Here is a 17,668-nt window from a genome sequence, read left to right as displayed (position 1 = left end):
TTTTTTTTGTTGTTGTTGTTTTTGTTTAGTGTGGTGTTTTACTTCCAGTTTTCCATTGATGCCTATGTAACACACCCTATAGGGCAGCATTCTCAGAAAAAAAAATTAATTCACACCAAGTAGAAAAAAAAGGTTCTTGAGGCTGAGTTTGAGCATGGGAGCTTCTTCACTTTAATTTTGTTTTAAARTAGAAAACCCCAAAGAACTGAATGAACTTGTGTATAGACCCTTGTAGGAGCCTTTCTTTGGGTCCATGGACTAGGAGAAGTCCAAAAGCTCTTATATAAGGACAAGAAAAAGCTTACAAAACTGGAGGTGTACCTTTCCGAGCACAGGGATGGAGCCAACAAGAAGACTTGGACAGTAATCGCCTTATGTGTTTGTGGGTTTTTTCTCTCTTTTTTCTTTTTTTAAAACAGAAACAAACAAACAAACAAAAAAAACTAGTCACTGAGGCATGGYGTTTTGGAAACTCTGAATGGCACTGTTTCATCCTCTACAAGGGATGTTGAAAGACCTTGAAATCCCCAGAAGGTGAGAGAAAGAAGACAAACTAGAAAATAAGCAAGTAGGGGAGGAATAATCTATCTAATCTGAAAGTTTTCTGGAAAGCAGTGCTTTGAATAACTGGTGCATAATTACACTGCTGTAGTTATCCCTAAGGCAGTCAGTCACCTCTCGCTGGCTGTGAAATTCTGACTCATGCTTCCTCTGCTGAAATATGGAGACCATATCAATGACTAGAAACTGCTSCAATCAAAAAGATCCTGTTTTTCTCAAAATCCAGGAATCCTGGGATCCAATATATCATTCCAAGTGACATTGACCAAGCCAATGATAGTCAAAATAGAACACATGTAGTGAAAAATGCCATGTCTGTGCTTCTCATAGCAAGTTACAGCTCTATTCTGTGCACTAGAATTACCACTCTTACCAACTACTAAAGGGATAAATTCATTTGGTTACTAGTCTTGGATTTAATCAGTATCATCTGAAAGGAGTGGTTTTACCAGGTGAATGAATCACTAATATTTCCTACAACATCTGGATTTTCTCTATGGTTAATAAATCTGTAATTTCCTTTATAGCGGTATCAAGTTGGAGTGATGCAAGCATTCTCCTGTTAACAACAACACAAAATAAAAAAAAAGTTGAAAGAATAAAATGCTGAATTGTTAGTAAGAAGCTCACAGAAAAAAATAAAACACCAAGTATCTGTTAATTGCTGATTTCTGCTGTTTTTCTGTTCAGTAGTATCTCTCTCTCCAGTCAGATCAAGAGCTCCTCCTCATAGCTTCAGGAGGAAAGGGCATTTAAATTGCTAACATACCACTTGAACACTTTCTGAGGATAAAAGTACTTCATTTGTTGAGAGGAATTGAAATTTGAATTTTGTAAATCTCTCTTCTTGTACATAGGGACTGAAAAGCCATTTGAAAACTTTTTGAGGAAAAAGTCAAACCTATGACTTCCAAAAAGTTTCAGTTTCTCTCTTGCCAGAACTTTATCCTTGTGTCCGATAGGATATTAGAATTTTGGCCTTGGTTTTATTTTTAGTGAGAGTCTGGGAGAAGATTGAAGATTTAAACCTCAGTGTGCAATTTGGCGTCCTTACTAAAGAAAGGAAGTGTTTTGTAATTTTCTTCATCTTTGTCTGGTTTTACTGTAAATGTAGTTTATAACTTTACATTTTCTAAAACCACATGGTAATTTATGTTCCATAAACTCTATTTCTTATATATCATAAATAAATGAGTAAATATAACTCTGTTTTGATGTATATACTTCCCTCTGGCAACAATGAAGTATTTTTGAAAGTGCTTTCCAACTAACCTTGCTGTCTACAGTCTATGGTAATCAGTTGTAAATGCACATAGGCAGCTGGTTTGCTAATCCTWTGATTGCAGTATTAGTTTGTCTCAGAGACCCTGAAACTTATCTGATCCTGTAAATGTGTTTAGTGAATATTGTAGAATAAATTATTGCTTGCCTTAAGACTAAAATGTGTGTTCAGATTTTGAATTGTATATTTCCACTATGCGTGTGGGTTTTTCCCTTCTTCGATAATTGTTTGTTTAAAATTTAAAAAATTACATGTTCTAAAACTGTTAATCAAAGAATTGATCTTAAATTCATTTAACGTTGAAAGAATTTGTAATTTAATCACTAGAAATTGCTCTTATCTGGCTTATCACAAAGTAATGCAGGCTTGGATCACAATCTCTTATTTAGAGATTTATTGCAAAGAGGATTTCCATTATACAAACCTGTTAAAAAGAATGGGAAAACTACTTTGCATGTATATATGGCTTATTTGAAATATCCATCGTAGTTGATGTTTATATTAGAATATTCAGTATGGCACTAACTTGTATGACAAGGAAACACAACACAAGCCGAAACATGATTCCTTCCCCCCATGTTATACTTTAATTTTCATAAGTTAGAGCCAGCTTACTGACATTCAAATGAGTATGTGAATTGATAAACCTGTTCTAAATCTCTTTACAACTATTATTTAAAAGTTTACTGCAAGTTATATTATTTCCTAATGTTTCTAGTTCAAGTTAAAGAGAAAAACTTACCTCTTCAATATATAAAAACTACCTGTTCTCACTGGTCACTGACATAGTGCTCAATCATAGGATTTTTTTTACAGGTACTTGAATCAAATCACTAGTACTTGCTCAGTGTCCCTATAGTAAATACATATATACTGGTGAGCAGTTGAGGTGGTCATTTGAGCATACTGGTAGTTGGCACCCTTAGGTGACCAATACAAACTAAGTCAGCTGATTACGGTCTTGTCTTTGGGTGTCTCTGGGAGTACCGTCTTCCAAGTCTCACAGCAGGAGCGTGGTCACCCTGTGCAGTATGCCTGTGGGGGCATCAGGGCCAGCCATCAGCTGTGAGGATTTTAGATGCCACAAAGAAGCTGAGCTACAAACAGAAGAAAACTTGTGACCTGTTTTGTAGCAAAACTACCACAGTGCAGTCAATAAAAATCATTAAGGACAATTTAGAGTAATACTTTCTGCTGTGTAAAATGAATTTTTTGTTTCCTCCTCCCCAGATGTTAGTTTCTTTGCGGTGACCCACACACAGTACTGAAATTTACCAGACAGAAAATTCAGGCCTTGAAGCAGAAGTGCATTCAGTAATTTGGGTTTGTCTGCATGTACTGATAATATTCCTTCTAACAACGTTAAGTTTAGAAACAAGAAGTTAATGAAGACCTCATCTTGACTAGACACTGATTTTTCTGACTTTATAAAGATTGAAGAAGTTGGCTTATATCACCTTGTTAGGTGATATAGTAGTTATTAGTACAACAGAAATGTAAATGTAAAAGAAGGAATGCATAAAGAARATCTGTGAATTGATTTTACATAGTTCAGTGTTGTACCCATAAATTTCTGACAAGTTAAAAACCATAACACCAAGAAATAAATGAACAATGCCTATGTTTAATGGACTGGTATCTTTGGAGCCTAACGAAGGCAAATTTCAATGTTTTAACAAACAGTAGTAAATATTTTTAGCTTACAGTTCTTTCCATACTTTCTTAATCACTAGTTCTTTTCTTGAAAATGTATTTGAGCAAAGTCTTGTGATTCATGGAAGACAGAAAAGTATCACATGAAAAAGCTTCTCTTCTTGTGCAGAGATATTTGTAGGAGGTAGGTTTTTTCTTATTTTTCCCTTTGGAAGGATGCATGCTTTTTATACTGAACACAGAGTAGCCATATTTGAAGCAGATCTAAGCTCCTGTAGCAGCCTGCAAGCTTCTACTAGGCCTTGGTAATGCTCTCGCCTTTGCATAAATTGGCTTTCATCTTGTATTAGCTAAATTTAAGGTGCCCAGGGAGTTGTAGTGTTGACTATATTCTGGATTCAAGATTATTATTTGCCACAAAATATCCCATAAGCGATCAAGTGCTTTGAAGATAAAGACTTGAAATTTTTGAACACTTCCCCCCCCCTCTTTTTTTTTTGAGGAATCATGGGAAGATGAGAAGTGTGACACAGTTGTAAGCATGTCAGAGGAAGCTGGTTTCTGGCTTTTGCTCCTGTTGTAGTTTTTTGAGAGTTTAAGATTTCGGAGCCAAGTAGATTTTCTTGCTGTAGTTAATCAAAAGATAGCATAATGTATACTACCGAGGCCAAAACTTGATTACAGCATTGGAACTTAATTTCCTTATAGATTCATATCACAGAATCTGTTTGCCAGTTGTCAAATGCTTCAGCATATCATCAATAACTCAAGCTTCCTAAAAATATGTCTAGAAAGAATTTTTGTAATATGCTATAAAAGATAAGTTGTATAAATACTGTCTTTCTTCAAATTAAAGACATTGAAAAGTTTCCAAGAAAATGTTTTAATAATATACCTAGTGTAAATGACATCTGTGCTTGCTAGAAAAGTGAATATAATTAGACGTGTGAGGGCAATATCCAGTAACAGACTTTTTTCAATGAAATCTAAAATAGACTCTGGAACAATTGATTTTGCTGTGGGAAACTTGTTACATTTGAGTTTGGGTAAAAATACCATAGAAATACCAAATCATTAGTTTTCTTTACTGTTGCTTTCTGCTGCAGAGTTTCCTGTGTTATTCCATGCAGATACTTCATTTTGACAGCCTAGATAAACAGAAGCCAGACACTCATACCCAGAAAAAAATCCCTGAACTCCAGTCTAGGGCAAAGATAAAGAATTCAGGCTTTTTCAGCACTGCAAATACACGTTGGCCACTGGAAAAGATTGTGTGTGGCTGAGACTGTGATAATTTCTGTTCTGACRTGATTGCTGAACAGTAACATCGATATAGTTATTTTTCTCTGAATGCAGGCATAGCTATTTAGGAAGTAGAATAATATTTTTTAATGATAAATTGAAAAAAAATACTAGGTTTGTTTAAATCCTAAAATATACTACTTCATGATTTCAAAAGATTAGATACAGGCTGTGATTTTTTTTTTCCAGGAGACCTGAAGGAATTGGGTGTCTGAAGTCCCATCGAGTCAGTGAAAGCCAGCTACTTTTTTCCCCATGTTTTTTCAGAAATCTGAGCTTTAACAGCCTTTGGCTGGAGTTGCACTAATACTTAAAGTATGAGGTATATATGAGAGCTGACTTATAAAACACTTTTTTTTTTTTTTTTTGAAAATACTACATTTTATTTTGCTGAACATCATGAACCTGTGAGCTACTCAATACATATGGGAATTTCTATAGGTCAAATAGGAYGTTGAAAGCTAGTAGTGTTGGTTAAATAGGTAGGCTGTTTATTATCAACAACACTTTCAACTTCTATGCTATAGGAATTCTGAAAGTTTTCGATTTGAAAGCTTGGTAACTGAACTACAGGTCTACTCAGGTCTACATAAACAAGAATAATCTTTATGATGTTGCTGAATAGTGCAAAGGATATTGTAAGTATTGTGATTTCACTGCTTTCTTGCAATCTGTCTTCATCTCTTGCTCAAAGGTTATGATGTCCGTCTTTCGGTTGGTTTGAGTGGAGATGAGGAAAGCCCTTCAAGGCCCTTCACAGGGCTCCAGGGTCAGCTTGGTCTAAGGACTGTCCAGTTGTCACTCAGAATCACGTGGATTTAGGTTGCATAACTCTTGAAACATTCAAAAAAAAAAAAAAAAAAAAACACTTATTGGACAAGACAGATTTTTTTTTTCTGTTACTCCATTATTCTCCCTTTTTCTGTTTTTCATGCCCGTTACAATTATCAAGTACAGTTGTCAGGCCCTTTATACGTGTCCTATTTGCTCATGGGGTAAAATGTGTAATTACTTTATCTTGAGTCATAGAAGACTGTTAAAAATCAAATAAAGTTTCTACAGGAAAAGATGAGAGAACCAAAGATTGTGCAAATCAGACAATGTTATTTGAAGCTACACTGGTGTTTTATGCCGCATGAGCCCCCACAGAAAATCTCCTCCTTCAAATTTAGTAGAATTGTTGAAGCTTTAAGATTGCTGCAAGTGTTTTTAGGCTTGTCCTCCACTAGCATGTTTAAATTAGATTCCTGTTTTAAGTGAATGTTAAACATTCCATGATTTGACTTCTAGAGAATGTTGTATATTCTGCTTTTCAATAGCTAAGATTGACAGCTTTTTCAGAAGGCTTTTTCATAGGCTTGGACCCTTGCATTTCTGCCTAGGACATGTTGACTAGTTCTAGCTTTAATRTGGAATGTGCATGCCATTTTTAGAAATGGCTGTAAGCTGGTTATAAATTGAAGTCTGATAACAAAGATGATTATTTTAAGGCTGTTAAGATTTATTAATGACACTTTTCTATTTTTACACAGTTAAAACCAAAAACTTATCATAATCTTTTGCTACAAAGCCTTTTTTTTTTTTTTTTTTTTTTAGGGAAAAGTTGTATGAGAAAAAGTCAGTCCTCTGTAAGTGTTGAAATGAGGTAATGTTCTCTCTTTTAAGATGCCAGAGGAGTTTTTCACTGGTTACAGTTGATATATTTAGAATTTTCATATTGGACAGATTGATGATATTCACASACTACCTGTTGGTACTCATCTCTTTTTAATTCTGTGTTGCTAAAAATCAATTTAGGGGAAAAAATTAGAAAGAAGGAACCTGCTGAACCAGGCTGACTTATACAGTAAGAACAAATATCTGGAGTACAAACTGAACCCGACTCTAAAGCAGAATCTTTAGGACTATTTTGAATGATTTAAGGATGTAGATTCTTTAAATTTAGATGTACACGCTTTCAAGGAATTTTGTAAGGTGTGGGAAGCTCAGATTAGTGGCCAAAATAGAGGTAAAAGGAGGTCAAAGTCCTAGGGCTGTAGTTTAGACTGTAGGATTCTTGGTTTTAATTCTCCGTTATATCTGTCTCTGACCCTGGCCAGGTCGATGAGCATTGCTTTCGTTCCAGATTCAGCTTGGTTTCTTCTTATACCAGATGAAAAATACCTCAGCCTTGATGTAAAGTGTGACCTGGTATTAACTCTACTGGTTTGAATTTGCTTTAAATTTTTGAATTTTGTCAAGCAGATTTTATGCCAGTACACAGATATAATTAGCTCCCTTGCATCTGACATTTTGCTTCTGTGCTAAAGCCCAAATCAGCTGAGCTTTGCACAGCTAGGTGATCTGGTTGTCCTCGTAAGCTCATGGAAATAAACCATTGATGCAGCTTATGGGCCGTAAGCTTAGGTCTCTTCTACATAAAATCTGACCAGGTGTATGGACTGCAATTTGAATTAACATAAATTGTTAGCTGCTAGCTGTGAATCTATGCCATAATCCTGTTGCTTTGCTGAATGACTCCTCTCACTTAAGCTGGATTCTTCAAAGGTAACACTAACAGACTACTGAACCTTCAAAATCTAGCTGAAACATCAGTATACAAAAATGCTGTTTAGGAATATGATGTAAAAAAGCTGTTTTGTGTCATTGCTGGTAGTGCTTTTTAACAGACTGCACTATATTAGAAAGGGAATAAGGAGAAAAGAAATTTGAAATTTACTTACTTAAAGATTGAGCATGAGAATATGAAAGACTAAAATATATTCCAGTACAAAAATAAGACACTTGAATTTTCTAGTGTCATGCTGTTTTAGTGGAGAATAATCTTGTAACTAACATGAATGATTTAACCATGTGCATGCCCAGTCACTTAATCTTTTTGAAATAGCTATTAGTATTAGCAGTCATTTTAGTTTTGGCACTGGTTCTCAATCAAACCCTAACTGTGTAATTGCCAGCATTGAAGCTGGTATGTGACACAGCAAAAGCAGAGAACAACAACAACAATGTTTATCAATAAAAACTTAAGTTTTCATTGAAACCTAAGGACATGCAGTGCTGCAAACAAATTATTCCAGATTTTAATATGAACTATAAACTCAGGGTTTCATTGCCAAAATATGCTTTGCAGTCTGTATTGAGATACAGATTATATTCTATAAAATATAGAGGAGTTTTAATTAATATGATATCTACTTACTTTTATAATTAAAAGGGTAGTTTATAAAACTACATGTGACTTTCTGAACCATTTTTCTTTATTCTTCTGGTTCCCTCCTGGAGGTCCCCACTTCCCCCCCATATTCTTTCCTTACAAATTTCCGTTCTTTCTTATTCTTTGGCTTTAAAATATTCATCCAATGATTGTATTTATGGAGACCCCCCYGGAGTGCTCCTAGGGGAGCATTTAGCACAGCCCACAGGCTTCCCGGCTGAGCTCTCCCTGGCTGTGTGTCGCGCAGTGCTCTTCAGGACCTCCTGCTTAGCAAGGCCAAGGACCATTTCTGCTCATTTTAGTTCTTCATGCTCTCGCGCCCAGTCCTTAAGCAGGCAGCGTGTTCTTCTTCCTGGCCAGTCAGGCAGCTCTCTGTTGTGTGGTTGGTCAAATATGCTGCCAGACAGGGTACTGGAAGTGCAAATAAAAGAAAATTACCAGCAATTTAGCTTTCTTCCTCCCCACTCTAGTTAGTATTAAGGATTGTCTGTAGTAGTAAGACTTCTTTTAAAAGAAGTCAGCTTGTGACAGATTTTTATGTAAGTTGTATACATTTAGATATATTTGTAGTTAAAGCCTATAGGGAGAAAAAAATGGAAAAAGAAGCAGTCAAGTGCTTATGCTCGATGATTCCTTCAGAGATTCTTTTTCTGTGTGTCACATGTCAGAATACTATCAGAAGCTGAAAGGATCTGCCTGAAGGGAACCACCTGATACACACTTTTTCAATCATCTTCCTTTTAATAGTTTGCATTATAAATACATGTGCTGTCTTGTAACCCTACCTCTGGGGTGGTGGTATTTCCCCAGAGCAATTTCATGACTTGTATAAATAAAATAACCCCATAGAGATCTTTCGTGCCCAAGTGGTTATTGAGATAGGTGGCCATAATTACCAAAATGGTACGCCTGTATGCTGTGATGCCAGCAAGTCTGTTCTTAAGGGTTGTGTGCGAGTTTGTCTTCTGACTGTTACCTCGAATTCTGTTACTCATGGCTATTGCATCACAGAATACATTGCCTGGCATTAATCTTTGAGTTGCAGATGTTGATTTTATCCTGATAATTAGAACAAGGAATAGAATAATTCTTTGTAGCAATATCAACACTTGAGTCTGCTTTTCCTTCATTTCCCAATCCCTTTGCAATTGATGCAAATCACATATACTATATTGAATAGATGTAAGAACAGGAAATGTTGATCAAATACTAATGGAGCTGACTTCCTATGCTATTAATGAAAACATGACTCATGTCTTAAGGATTTGCAGTTGGATTCCTGTAACTTTTGGTATTTGTGTATAATTGTTTTAAGTAATTATGATTTCCTATAACACAAAATAATCACAAAAGAATTAGTATATTAAAAAGCAGTCACAACATATTCATTTGTTTAAACTCATCCAAGTAGGGATGAATCATATATTCATATCACAATAGCTTTCCCAGGAATAAAGGCAAAAATTCAAATAGTACACAAGTGTCAGATTATTTTTGTGGTGAAACGCTACAGCCATCTAGGATTCACACACTCTTGAATTACTTCTGTATAGTTGAGCAGCTGGAAATAACAGTACATTTACAAGGATGAAATATTAAAAACATCAGGATAGTATTTCTACTATAGTAACTTGGGGATTTGGGGTGTTTTGTGTTGCTCATAGAACTGATAAACACTAAAAAACATATTTATTTCAAAATCTGYGCTGTATGTCAAAACAAAATTGTTAAAGCCCTGGAGCATTTTAGTTTAGGCTGCCTTGTGGGATGCATAGGAACTCCTTGCTCTGCAAAATACTATGGGAGCAAACCAGATATGTAGGGTGGACTTGGGAAACTGTGGCAAATTCCTTGTTAACTTACAGTTTCATGAATGTAATTTAACATAACCTGTTTTACTGTTTTCTTTTTACAATATGGCAATAATATTTCATTATCTGCTAGAAGTTAAGTCTGTTAATGGCATATGGTGATCAGGTGCAACAATGATGGCAGCCAAGCAAGAAAGTTAGTAAAGTTGATGTTTCATAGGTTGCCTCATCTCTGGTTGTAATGCTATTACTGTTTTAAGCATATCTTTGAAAATGGCCTGTAAATTAGGGTTTATTTGCATATACATATTGGTGTAAGTGGGCTGGAGGAGGACAGAACTCATTTGTTGGTGGTCGTTTTTTTGTTGTTGTTTTTGTTTTGTTTAGTTTTGTGATAAGGAATTGAAGAGTTTGTCCTACTCTCTCTCATGCTTTTTGGTAGAAATTTGGGGAATAGTGCCTTCTGTTTTTGTTTTTGTTGGAAACTTCTGTTGGATCAGAGAACTGAGTTGGAGTTCACATTATTTTTATTAAATTATTTTATCATAGTTTGCTACGTATACAACTTTAAAAGGAATGGAAAACAGGCATTTGATTATAAATCTTACCATTTGTTGTTCAGGTTTTGCTTTTTTGCCCCTTACAATGTCAGCCCATCTATTTCCAGTTGTCCATAGTGACAAATTTTTCAGTGGCATATGGCACTTGTTTGCCATTTGTTCCTCTGAAAATCTCTCCTGTAGTTTGTCATTCAGAGCGGATTAAACAAGACCTGAAAGAATAGTARGAAGATGAGTTCTATATGAGGAGTATATTTTATGATAAATTTATCTTTTTATAATGAAAATAAAAGCACTAAAAGTACCTTTAAAGTTCCTGAAGCCATCACTAAAAAAAAATTGCCTTATTTTCTTTCTTATTATCTATTGTGGAAAAAAAATTACTTAAATTTTCGACTTTTGGAGAGAGCTTTTAATATGACTTTCTCCATTTCTTAGTCATAAGTTCTGTGTTTCCAAAATTATACTTTTATCAGGTATTCATTTATTAAGATAATCGATTCTATGATTCAGGAGACTTACAGTCTTTGGGAGGATATATGTATCTTTGGCAGTTTTTTCTATTTGCTGTTTTTAGACATATTGCTGAATGACTTATAGAGTTGTACATTCATGTAGAAACTGTAATCCAAATCAACATTCATGATCTTACTGCAGTTATTTTTGTGATGCTTAATTTGTGCAGGTGTCGTAAGATGGATGACTTGAAAGGCCCCGTGGAAGAGTTGATGCATCATGATTTCTCTTAATAAGAATAGGAGTCTAAAAGAGACTTAGTGCAGTAGATGTTCTGCAAGACTTCTGCTGTCACTGCGTTTGGGGCTGATGTTGGTTTTGTTTGCTTAGGGGATACTGGGGTGTTTCTTGTCTGAGCAAACATAATTTCTATAGTTTGATCTGTAAGTGGCTTTTGCATGTTGCCAATTTGGAGTTACTGTGATGGTGCCTCGTGGACCTGAGAAATGGTAAGGAGCATTGCCCACTAGAGTGTTTGTGGTTCTTAATGTATGGAGAGCAAATATGCCCAGGGGGTATTATTTTCCTTTTTCTAACACAGGCAGCAACTGAGTCTAAATTTGGGGGTTTGGGGGATCTGGATATGTCATAGGGATGAATTCAAGAGCCTTCATAGATTAGGTTGTTGATTTTAATGGCTCTTGTTCTTCACTAAAGATCTCAGCACTGAAGTTTATCCTTGGTTTCGAATCTAGTTGAACTGAAACCAAACAACCAAATCTAGTAGTTACTGTCTTACCCCACCATTTAACCTGCCTTGAGATAAAAATACGAGGTAGCCCGGCTGAGGAATGTCATTCCTCTGTCTGGTTGCTGCACACTCAAAACCTGAACCTGTCTGCTGCAGGAAGCTCTGGACCTGGTTCCAGCTCAGCGGCCATGGAGAGCATTAGCAGCTCCCTGTTTGCGTTTCGGACGAATGCCACCAAAGGATGAGTGCATAAGTTTCAGCCCTACTACCTTGTGTAGTTTTTGGCTTCCTTGATGACCAAAAACCAACATAAAAGAATGTCTGGGAGGAACACACATTGAACCTGTTGAAATAGATAAAGTTTAGAACTGGTACCCTAACAACTCTGAGTGTTTTGGTAACAATATCTCCCTTTCCTTTGGAAGTTTAAAGCATACTCGTCAAAGTTGCTTTCAAAGCCTGCCTTAGAAGTATTCCAATGCTAAAGGTTTTTAGAGCCAACCGTTTCTGGTGTCTGAAAGAAGGAAACCTTATTGCTGTATTCCCTACACAAGAATGTGCAGAGACCACTTGAACTGAGTGGCGCATCCCTTCTGTAGTTCTTCAAGATGACTTCTACACATCTGAACATCCCACTCAGGTTTTTTTGGCATTCCAGCTTCATGAACCTACAGAGGCCCTAGAAAAACAAAGTAGCTTTTGTTAAGTGTCTCCTGTCCTCCAGATGTTCCACACCATTGTGGAGGGGGCAGCGGGCAGCAGCGCATTGCACTGGGTACTACTCCCAGAGGAGTTTTACCAGTCTAAGTTATAGTTGAAATCTAAGTTATAGTCAGAGGAATGTGCAGAGATCAGCATGAAAACTCTAGTTGTTGGGTGAGTAACCTTTATTTTTGTTGGAGAAGTTTCCCTCTGAGATCATCTGACATTAAATTGTGGCAAGGTAACTTGATTTTTTTATTAGTTTACTAGAAGAATGACAGATAGGCCCTCAGTTCTCTGACTCTGAGTGCAGTACTTTCTTATGCTAAGTCTTCTTGCYGGGCAATATATTATTATTTTTGTAGTCAGAAAAGCCTTTGCCTTTGATAGAAACTGCTTTTTCCTATATTACATGGTTGGACAAGCATCTACCACAATGGTTAACAACTTYTTTTCTTTCCTTTTTTTTTTATTCCAAGTAACTTCTGCACATTTCTATCTCTCAACCTTTATAGAGATATGTAGAAAGATGAACACGCTAGGATGGTAGCCCGTTAAAGCTGCCTGTGTCTGTAAAGCACAGTCATGGAACAAGTAACTACACTTCTGAGTAGAAAGCAAAAACAAAACGGTTTTCTCTRTTAGTTCAGAAGTTAAAAGAATTTTTTAATCTACTGAATTATGAGAGTGCACTTTTTCTAGAACTACTTCATTTTTATTTCTTAAACAAATCACAGTTTTTTWAAGAAACGAGATCTGCATGGCTGCTTTATAGGTTCTGTTTTTGTTTGTTCTTAATTTATTTTTCACAATAAAGGCAAATAATGACAGGGCTTATGTTGTGGCAGTCTGAACATCCTGAAAACAAGGCACTTCTCCAGTGGCCTTCCTTCCATTCAGCCATTGCCTGCAGTAGGTTTAAATCCTCTGTCGTGTCCCTGGAAGCAGACGCATCATGCTTCACAAGGACATCTAATTCTCTTCCATTCTCTCTTGAAAAACATCTTTCCATGATGCTTTATTCCCTCTTGTTTTGGAAGAAGTGGGGCAGTTCTGGTTCTCTCAGGGTAGCTAAGCACCGTCTTTGGCAGCGTTGCTCCTCGGCCAGCCACATGCCATACAGCAGGGAATGCAGGACAGATGCTTCACGCCGGGAATACTCAGCTGTTCTGGAGAAGAAAACTGCTCTGTGCAAGTGGCAGGCGCTGCTCGAGGCTGCATATACTACCTCTTAATACGTGACCTTTCTGTCCTTAGGAACTTGATTAACTGCTCATTTAAAAAGAAAAAGTTGTATGAAATATTAAGCACTGAGTTTCTGGACCTATGCCAGTGCTTCATGTTGACATTATAATAAAGGCATATGTTGCTATAAAACTCTAGTTACAGATGTGCACTAGAACAGTATGCTGACTGGCACCTGGAGGGGTGGTGAGGAACGTTCAGGCTATTGAAGTACGTGAAGTTGCAAGTGGCTGGGTTTCAGGGGCTGAAGAAGCTCCTGTCCCCTTGGCGCAGGGCTGCCACCACTGAGCTGGCAGGCATGTCAACAGGCCAGACATGCCCTACCAGACTGCTAGAAAATAAACTGAGCAAATTGTGCTATCTTAATGACTGCTGCCACAGAATAGCTGGGAGTCCCACTGAGCGGCTGCCTTTCTAGACAGGGCAGCTGTTGGTAATTCTCCCAGGATAAGAGAATCTTTTGACTCSGTAATGAATAGTAACAGTCTGAGAAGTGAGACATTTGTATCTGAAGCTGAATTACATTTTGTCATACTAGTAAAAAATCATCTAAGCTAGTGACACAATGAAACAACATTTTTACAGTAAATAGCCTTTGTGAAACAGCTTCTTTGGGGCCAGTGCCATAGAATGGCCAAATAAAAAATTCTCAGTGAAATATCTTACACACATTTGCTCTGCTTAATAATCAAGAATAACATAGTCTACAGTTTTATTTTAAGTTTAAARTTAATTGTCCCAAGAGGCCGCTTGTCATCTCCTTGACCTTGCATCTTTTTCTACCAATGCTTTCATGCACCCCATACATTCTATAAAATCATACAAGGGAAGAATGAAAATATTCTAAATAGCGTAGTCATCACAAAACTCAAATTTATCTTGGACTTGATACCTTTCAAAAGTATTTACTATTTGAATATGYTTATTCTTCTCTTACTAAAGTAGAGATTGTAAAGGCATATCAGCATRGTTGAGTTCTTTAATGGAGATGATATAGACAAAAAAGGAATCATGGGTAAAACATTTAAGTTCTTAGATACTCAATTTTTGAAGTTTGTTGATGAAATATTCTTGTTAAAGTCAACATATTTTTGTTATGTTTGCTTCATTTTAAAAAATTAGGTCATCGTGAGTGTTTATTTTTGCTCTCTCKTCATAAGTTTTGCAACATTGCTGCTGAGTGCTGCACAGAGAGATGGGCATGCAGTGGTGTTCTTATTTACAATCAGTACCCCCCCAGAGCAGAATCACATAGAATGTACTCAGCTGTTAGTGTTCTTGGTGTTCGTTGATAATATCGTGTGAAAGAGCCAAAACTGCTATGTTGCTGAGGGAAAAGAAGTAAATGTTGGTGCAACAGATGGATAAGAAAGTATAAAAAAGACAGATCAATAGAAAGAGAGTGACAAAAACCTGAAYTGAGTAGGCATTGGGTTGTTGGACAGCCTGAAAAAGATCAGCTTGTGTTAGGATCTCAAAATACTTTAACAGTGGATGTAGTTCCTGAAGAAACCAGCTAACAGTTGCTTTTTTAAATTCTGCACCTGTGAATTTCCAACATTTGGACATTCCTTTTGAAACACCTGCTGAGCTTTTTTTTCATCTTCGTGAACTTAACTGTGGGGTGGACCCAAGTTGTGGTTATGTCTGTTGGAGTGCAATTTAAAGAATGGCTGCTTATAGTTCAAGATTGCCTTGAATGTTGTTTTTCAGAAAATCTTAATCATCTTTTTTTATTACAGTTAATAGTTTATACGTTAAACTAGTGACAAAAAATACTTTCTTCTTTTATCTTAAGCTACACAGAGTGAGGAGCGGCTGTGTGCATTTAAGGACCCATATCAGCAGGACCATGGAATCAGTGAGAGCAGAATCTCTCAGGAGAATGGCACAATTCTGTGTATGAAAGGTAGTACCTGCTATGGACTTTGGGAAAAAACACGAGAAGGAGACATACATCTTGTAAAACAAGGTACATAACATTTCATTTAAGTGCAGTAATTCTACTACTTTTTCCACTTTTTTATGATACAGCCAGCCGATATGAAAATGCTTGGTTGCAAAGCTAGACATTATGTTCACACGTTTTACAACACAGCTTTTTTAATCTTTGCTTTTAGCATTTTTAAAACGAACAGAAAGTTTGTTCAGAATAAATGATTTCTGAAAGAGAYTGGTGAGATCATTTTCAGTGCACAGTTAAAGGAAATAAAACTCAAATTTCTTATTAGGATGTCCAGAGGAAAATGATTTTCTTAAGTATGTTTCRTTATACTTAGTGATGTAGTGCTAAACTTAAACATTTAATTTAAACAATGTATTTTCTTATTTATTGGACTTGTTTGTTTACAAAAGAAAGTTGCAAATATATTGCAAAGCTGTCACATACCACATTCAATTCGGTATTCTGGTGGGAGTATSATGGTAGGGAAGGGTGAAGGGTCTTAAAGTTACCAGAGGTGAGCTTTGATTTTTTTTTTTTCATTTTCATGCACTCTGCTCTTGATTACTCTGATAAGTATTAATGTAGTATAAGGCTGAATGAGAATTGTAGTACTAACCAAAGCCATGTGTAGTTCTCCCACTCATAGCTATTGTTTCATGTCTGATCTCATACTGCTGCTGAAAGAAGCAGTTTTGCCTGTTTACCTCAGCTTTACACTACCATTTACTCTTCTAAGAATTTTTGCACAGACAACATGTAACCAATGTTGTCCATGTTTGAGAAGAGAGAGTTAGTGTAGGGAGAAGGGGCTTGTACTAAACCAAGAATAAGCTGTGTTCCTGTGGAAGATTCAAGTGATATTGACAAYGAGGAACGACAGTGTTTTTAGATATTGCACAAGAAGCACCGAAGTATAAATACAGTCTTTTTTTCTGGCTRTAAGGACAGGACTAAGCCACAAGCAAGTCCAGACTGTGGGCCAGAGGGTGATGTATTGTCCCTGTTCCAGAGAAATGGAGAATGGCATACTTCTGCTTAGAAGAATCAAGAATTCGGGATTTGTTATATTGAGGTTGACAGCTGGATGCCTCTGATGCTGGCCTGCATCTCTGCCTGTATTGCTTTTCCTTGGTTGTGGTAACTTTTGAAAGACATTTTTCAGTTGTTAGTTTAAAAACTGGTAGTGATATAAGGCAAGGAAATCATGCTAACCGTTTTCACCCCACTCTATAACATTTAATTGGGTAATATATAATATTGATATTTACAGGTGTGTTTAGATGTTCATGCAAAAGAATTAATTTAAAATTTCTTTAAAAAAAATTTTTTTTTAATTCACCTCTTTTACAGGATGCTGGTCTCATATAGGWGACCCACAAGAGTGTCACTTTGAAGAGTGTATAGTAACAACTACCCCTTCCTTGATTCAGAATGGAACATATCGCTTCTGCTGTTGTAGTACTGACTTGTGTAATGTCAACTTCACTGAAAACTTCCCACCTCCTGACCCTACTGATACAACACCTTTCAGTAAGTCAGATTTTTCCATCTTTGTTGTTTCATGGCTCACATAATTTAGTGGTCTTGTAAAATGGGAAACCTGTGACCTTTCTATTTATACACAACAGAAATAACAAATGGAATAAAACTTTTTCATATGAAGTTTATCACATGTACGTGTTCCAGAATGAGTTAAGTTCTTAGAGGAGAAGTGTTTGTGTAGGCAACTGTTGAGTGCRTGATTTTTTATTTTCCAAAATAGTCTCTAATGTTAGATGCTTCAGTATTTGAATACCCAACAGAAGCCTTTGAGAGTTTTCAGAAGGATTCAGGCTTCTGTAAAAACATGCCATGATTTTAATGAACTTATGGATATATTTGAAAAATCTGGTRTGTCTATTCAGTCATGGTTCACAGATAGCTTTAAGCAGTAGAACCTGTCTCAGTAAGAGAATGTGGTAAGGTTGCTGAGATTCTCCCCCAACAGCCTTAGAGTGCTTTGAAATCTGACTTCTTTCTTTCTTTTGCTTATCTTTGGCAGAAATTAACTTTGGCTTAACATTCAAAGCATGGTAGTTTGAGCAATGTAATTTTCTTCCATATTAGATTATCTATTAAATTATTTATTAGAAAATCTACATAGCATATGAATAGAAATCAAGTTATCAGAGCCAATAACATCCTGT

The 17,668-nt window shown here is 36.3% G+C and overlaps 2 protein-coding genes across 6 annotated transcripts in view; one reads left to right on the top strand and one right to left on the bottom strand.

The window, feature by feature from the left end:
* SUMO1 (small ubiquitin like modifier 1) overlaps nt 1-17,668 on the bottom strand; it is a 235,783-nt gene that overhangs the window by 89,813 nt on the left and 128,302 nt on the right. The gene's annotated exons all lie outside the window — the stretch shown is intronic.
* Nucleotides 1-17,668, top strand: part of BMPR2 (bone morphogenetic protein receptor type 2) — a 107,897-nt gene that overhangs the window by 37,427 nt on the left and 52,802 nt on the right. For all 5 annotated transcript variants that reach the window (XM_085299397.1, XM_085299396.1, XM_085299398.1 and 2 more), the window contains 2 exons: nt 15,336-15,509; nt 16,833-17,012. In XM_085299397.1, the coding sequence (XP_085155523.1) occupies nt 15,336-15,509; nt 16,833-17,012 (354 nt within the window). The remainder of the gene's footprint in view (nt 1-15,335; nt 15,510-16,832; nt 17,013-17,668) is intronic.

The sequence above is a fragment of the Rhea americana genome, unplaced genomic scaffold, assembly GCF_003343005.1.
Source record: "Rhea americana isolate MKP2758 unplaced genomic scaffold, rheAme1 scaffold_15, whole genome shotgun sequence".
Lineage (NCBI taxonomy): Eukaryota > Metazoa > Chordata > Aves > Rheiformes > Rheidae > Rhea > Rhea americana.
Note: the sequence above shows the minus strand (reverse complement) of the source record. Positions and strands in the feature narration are given on the sequence as shown.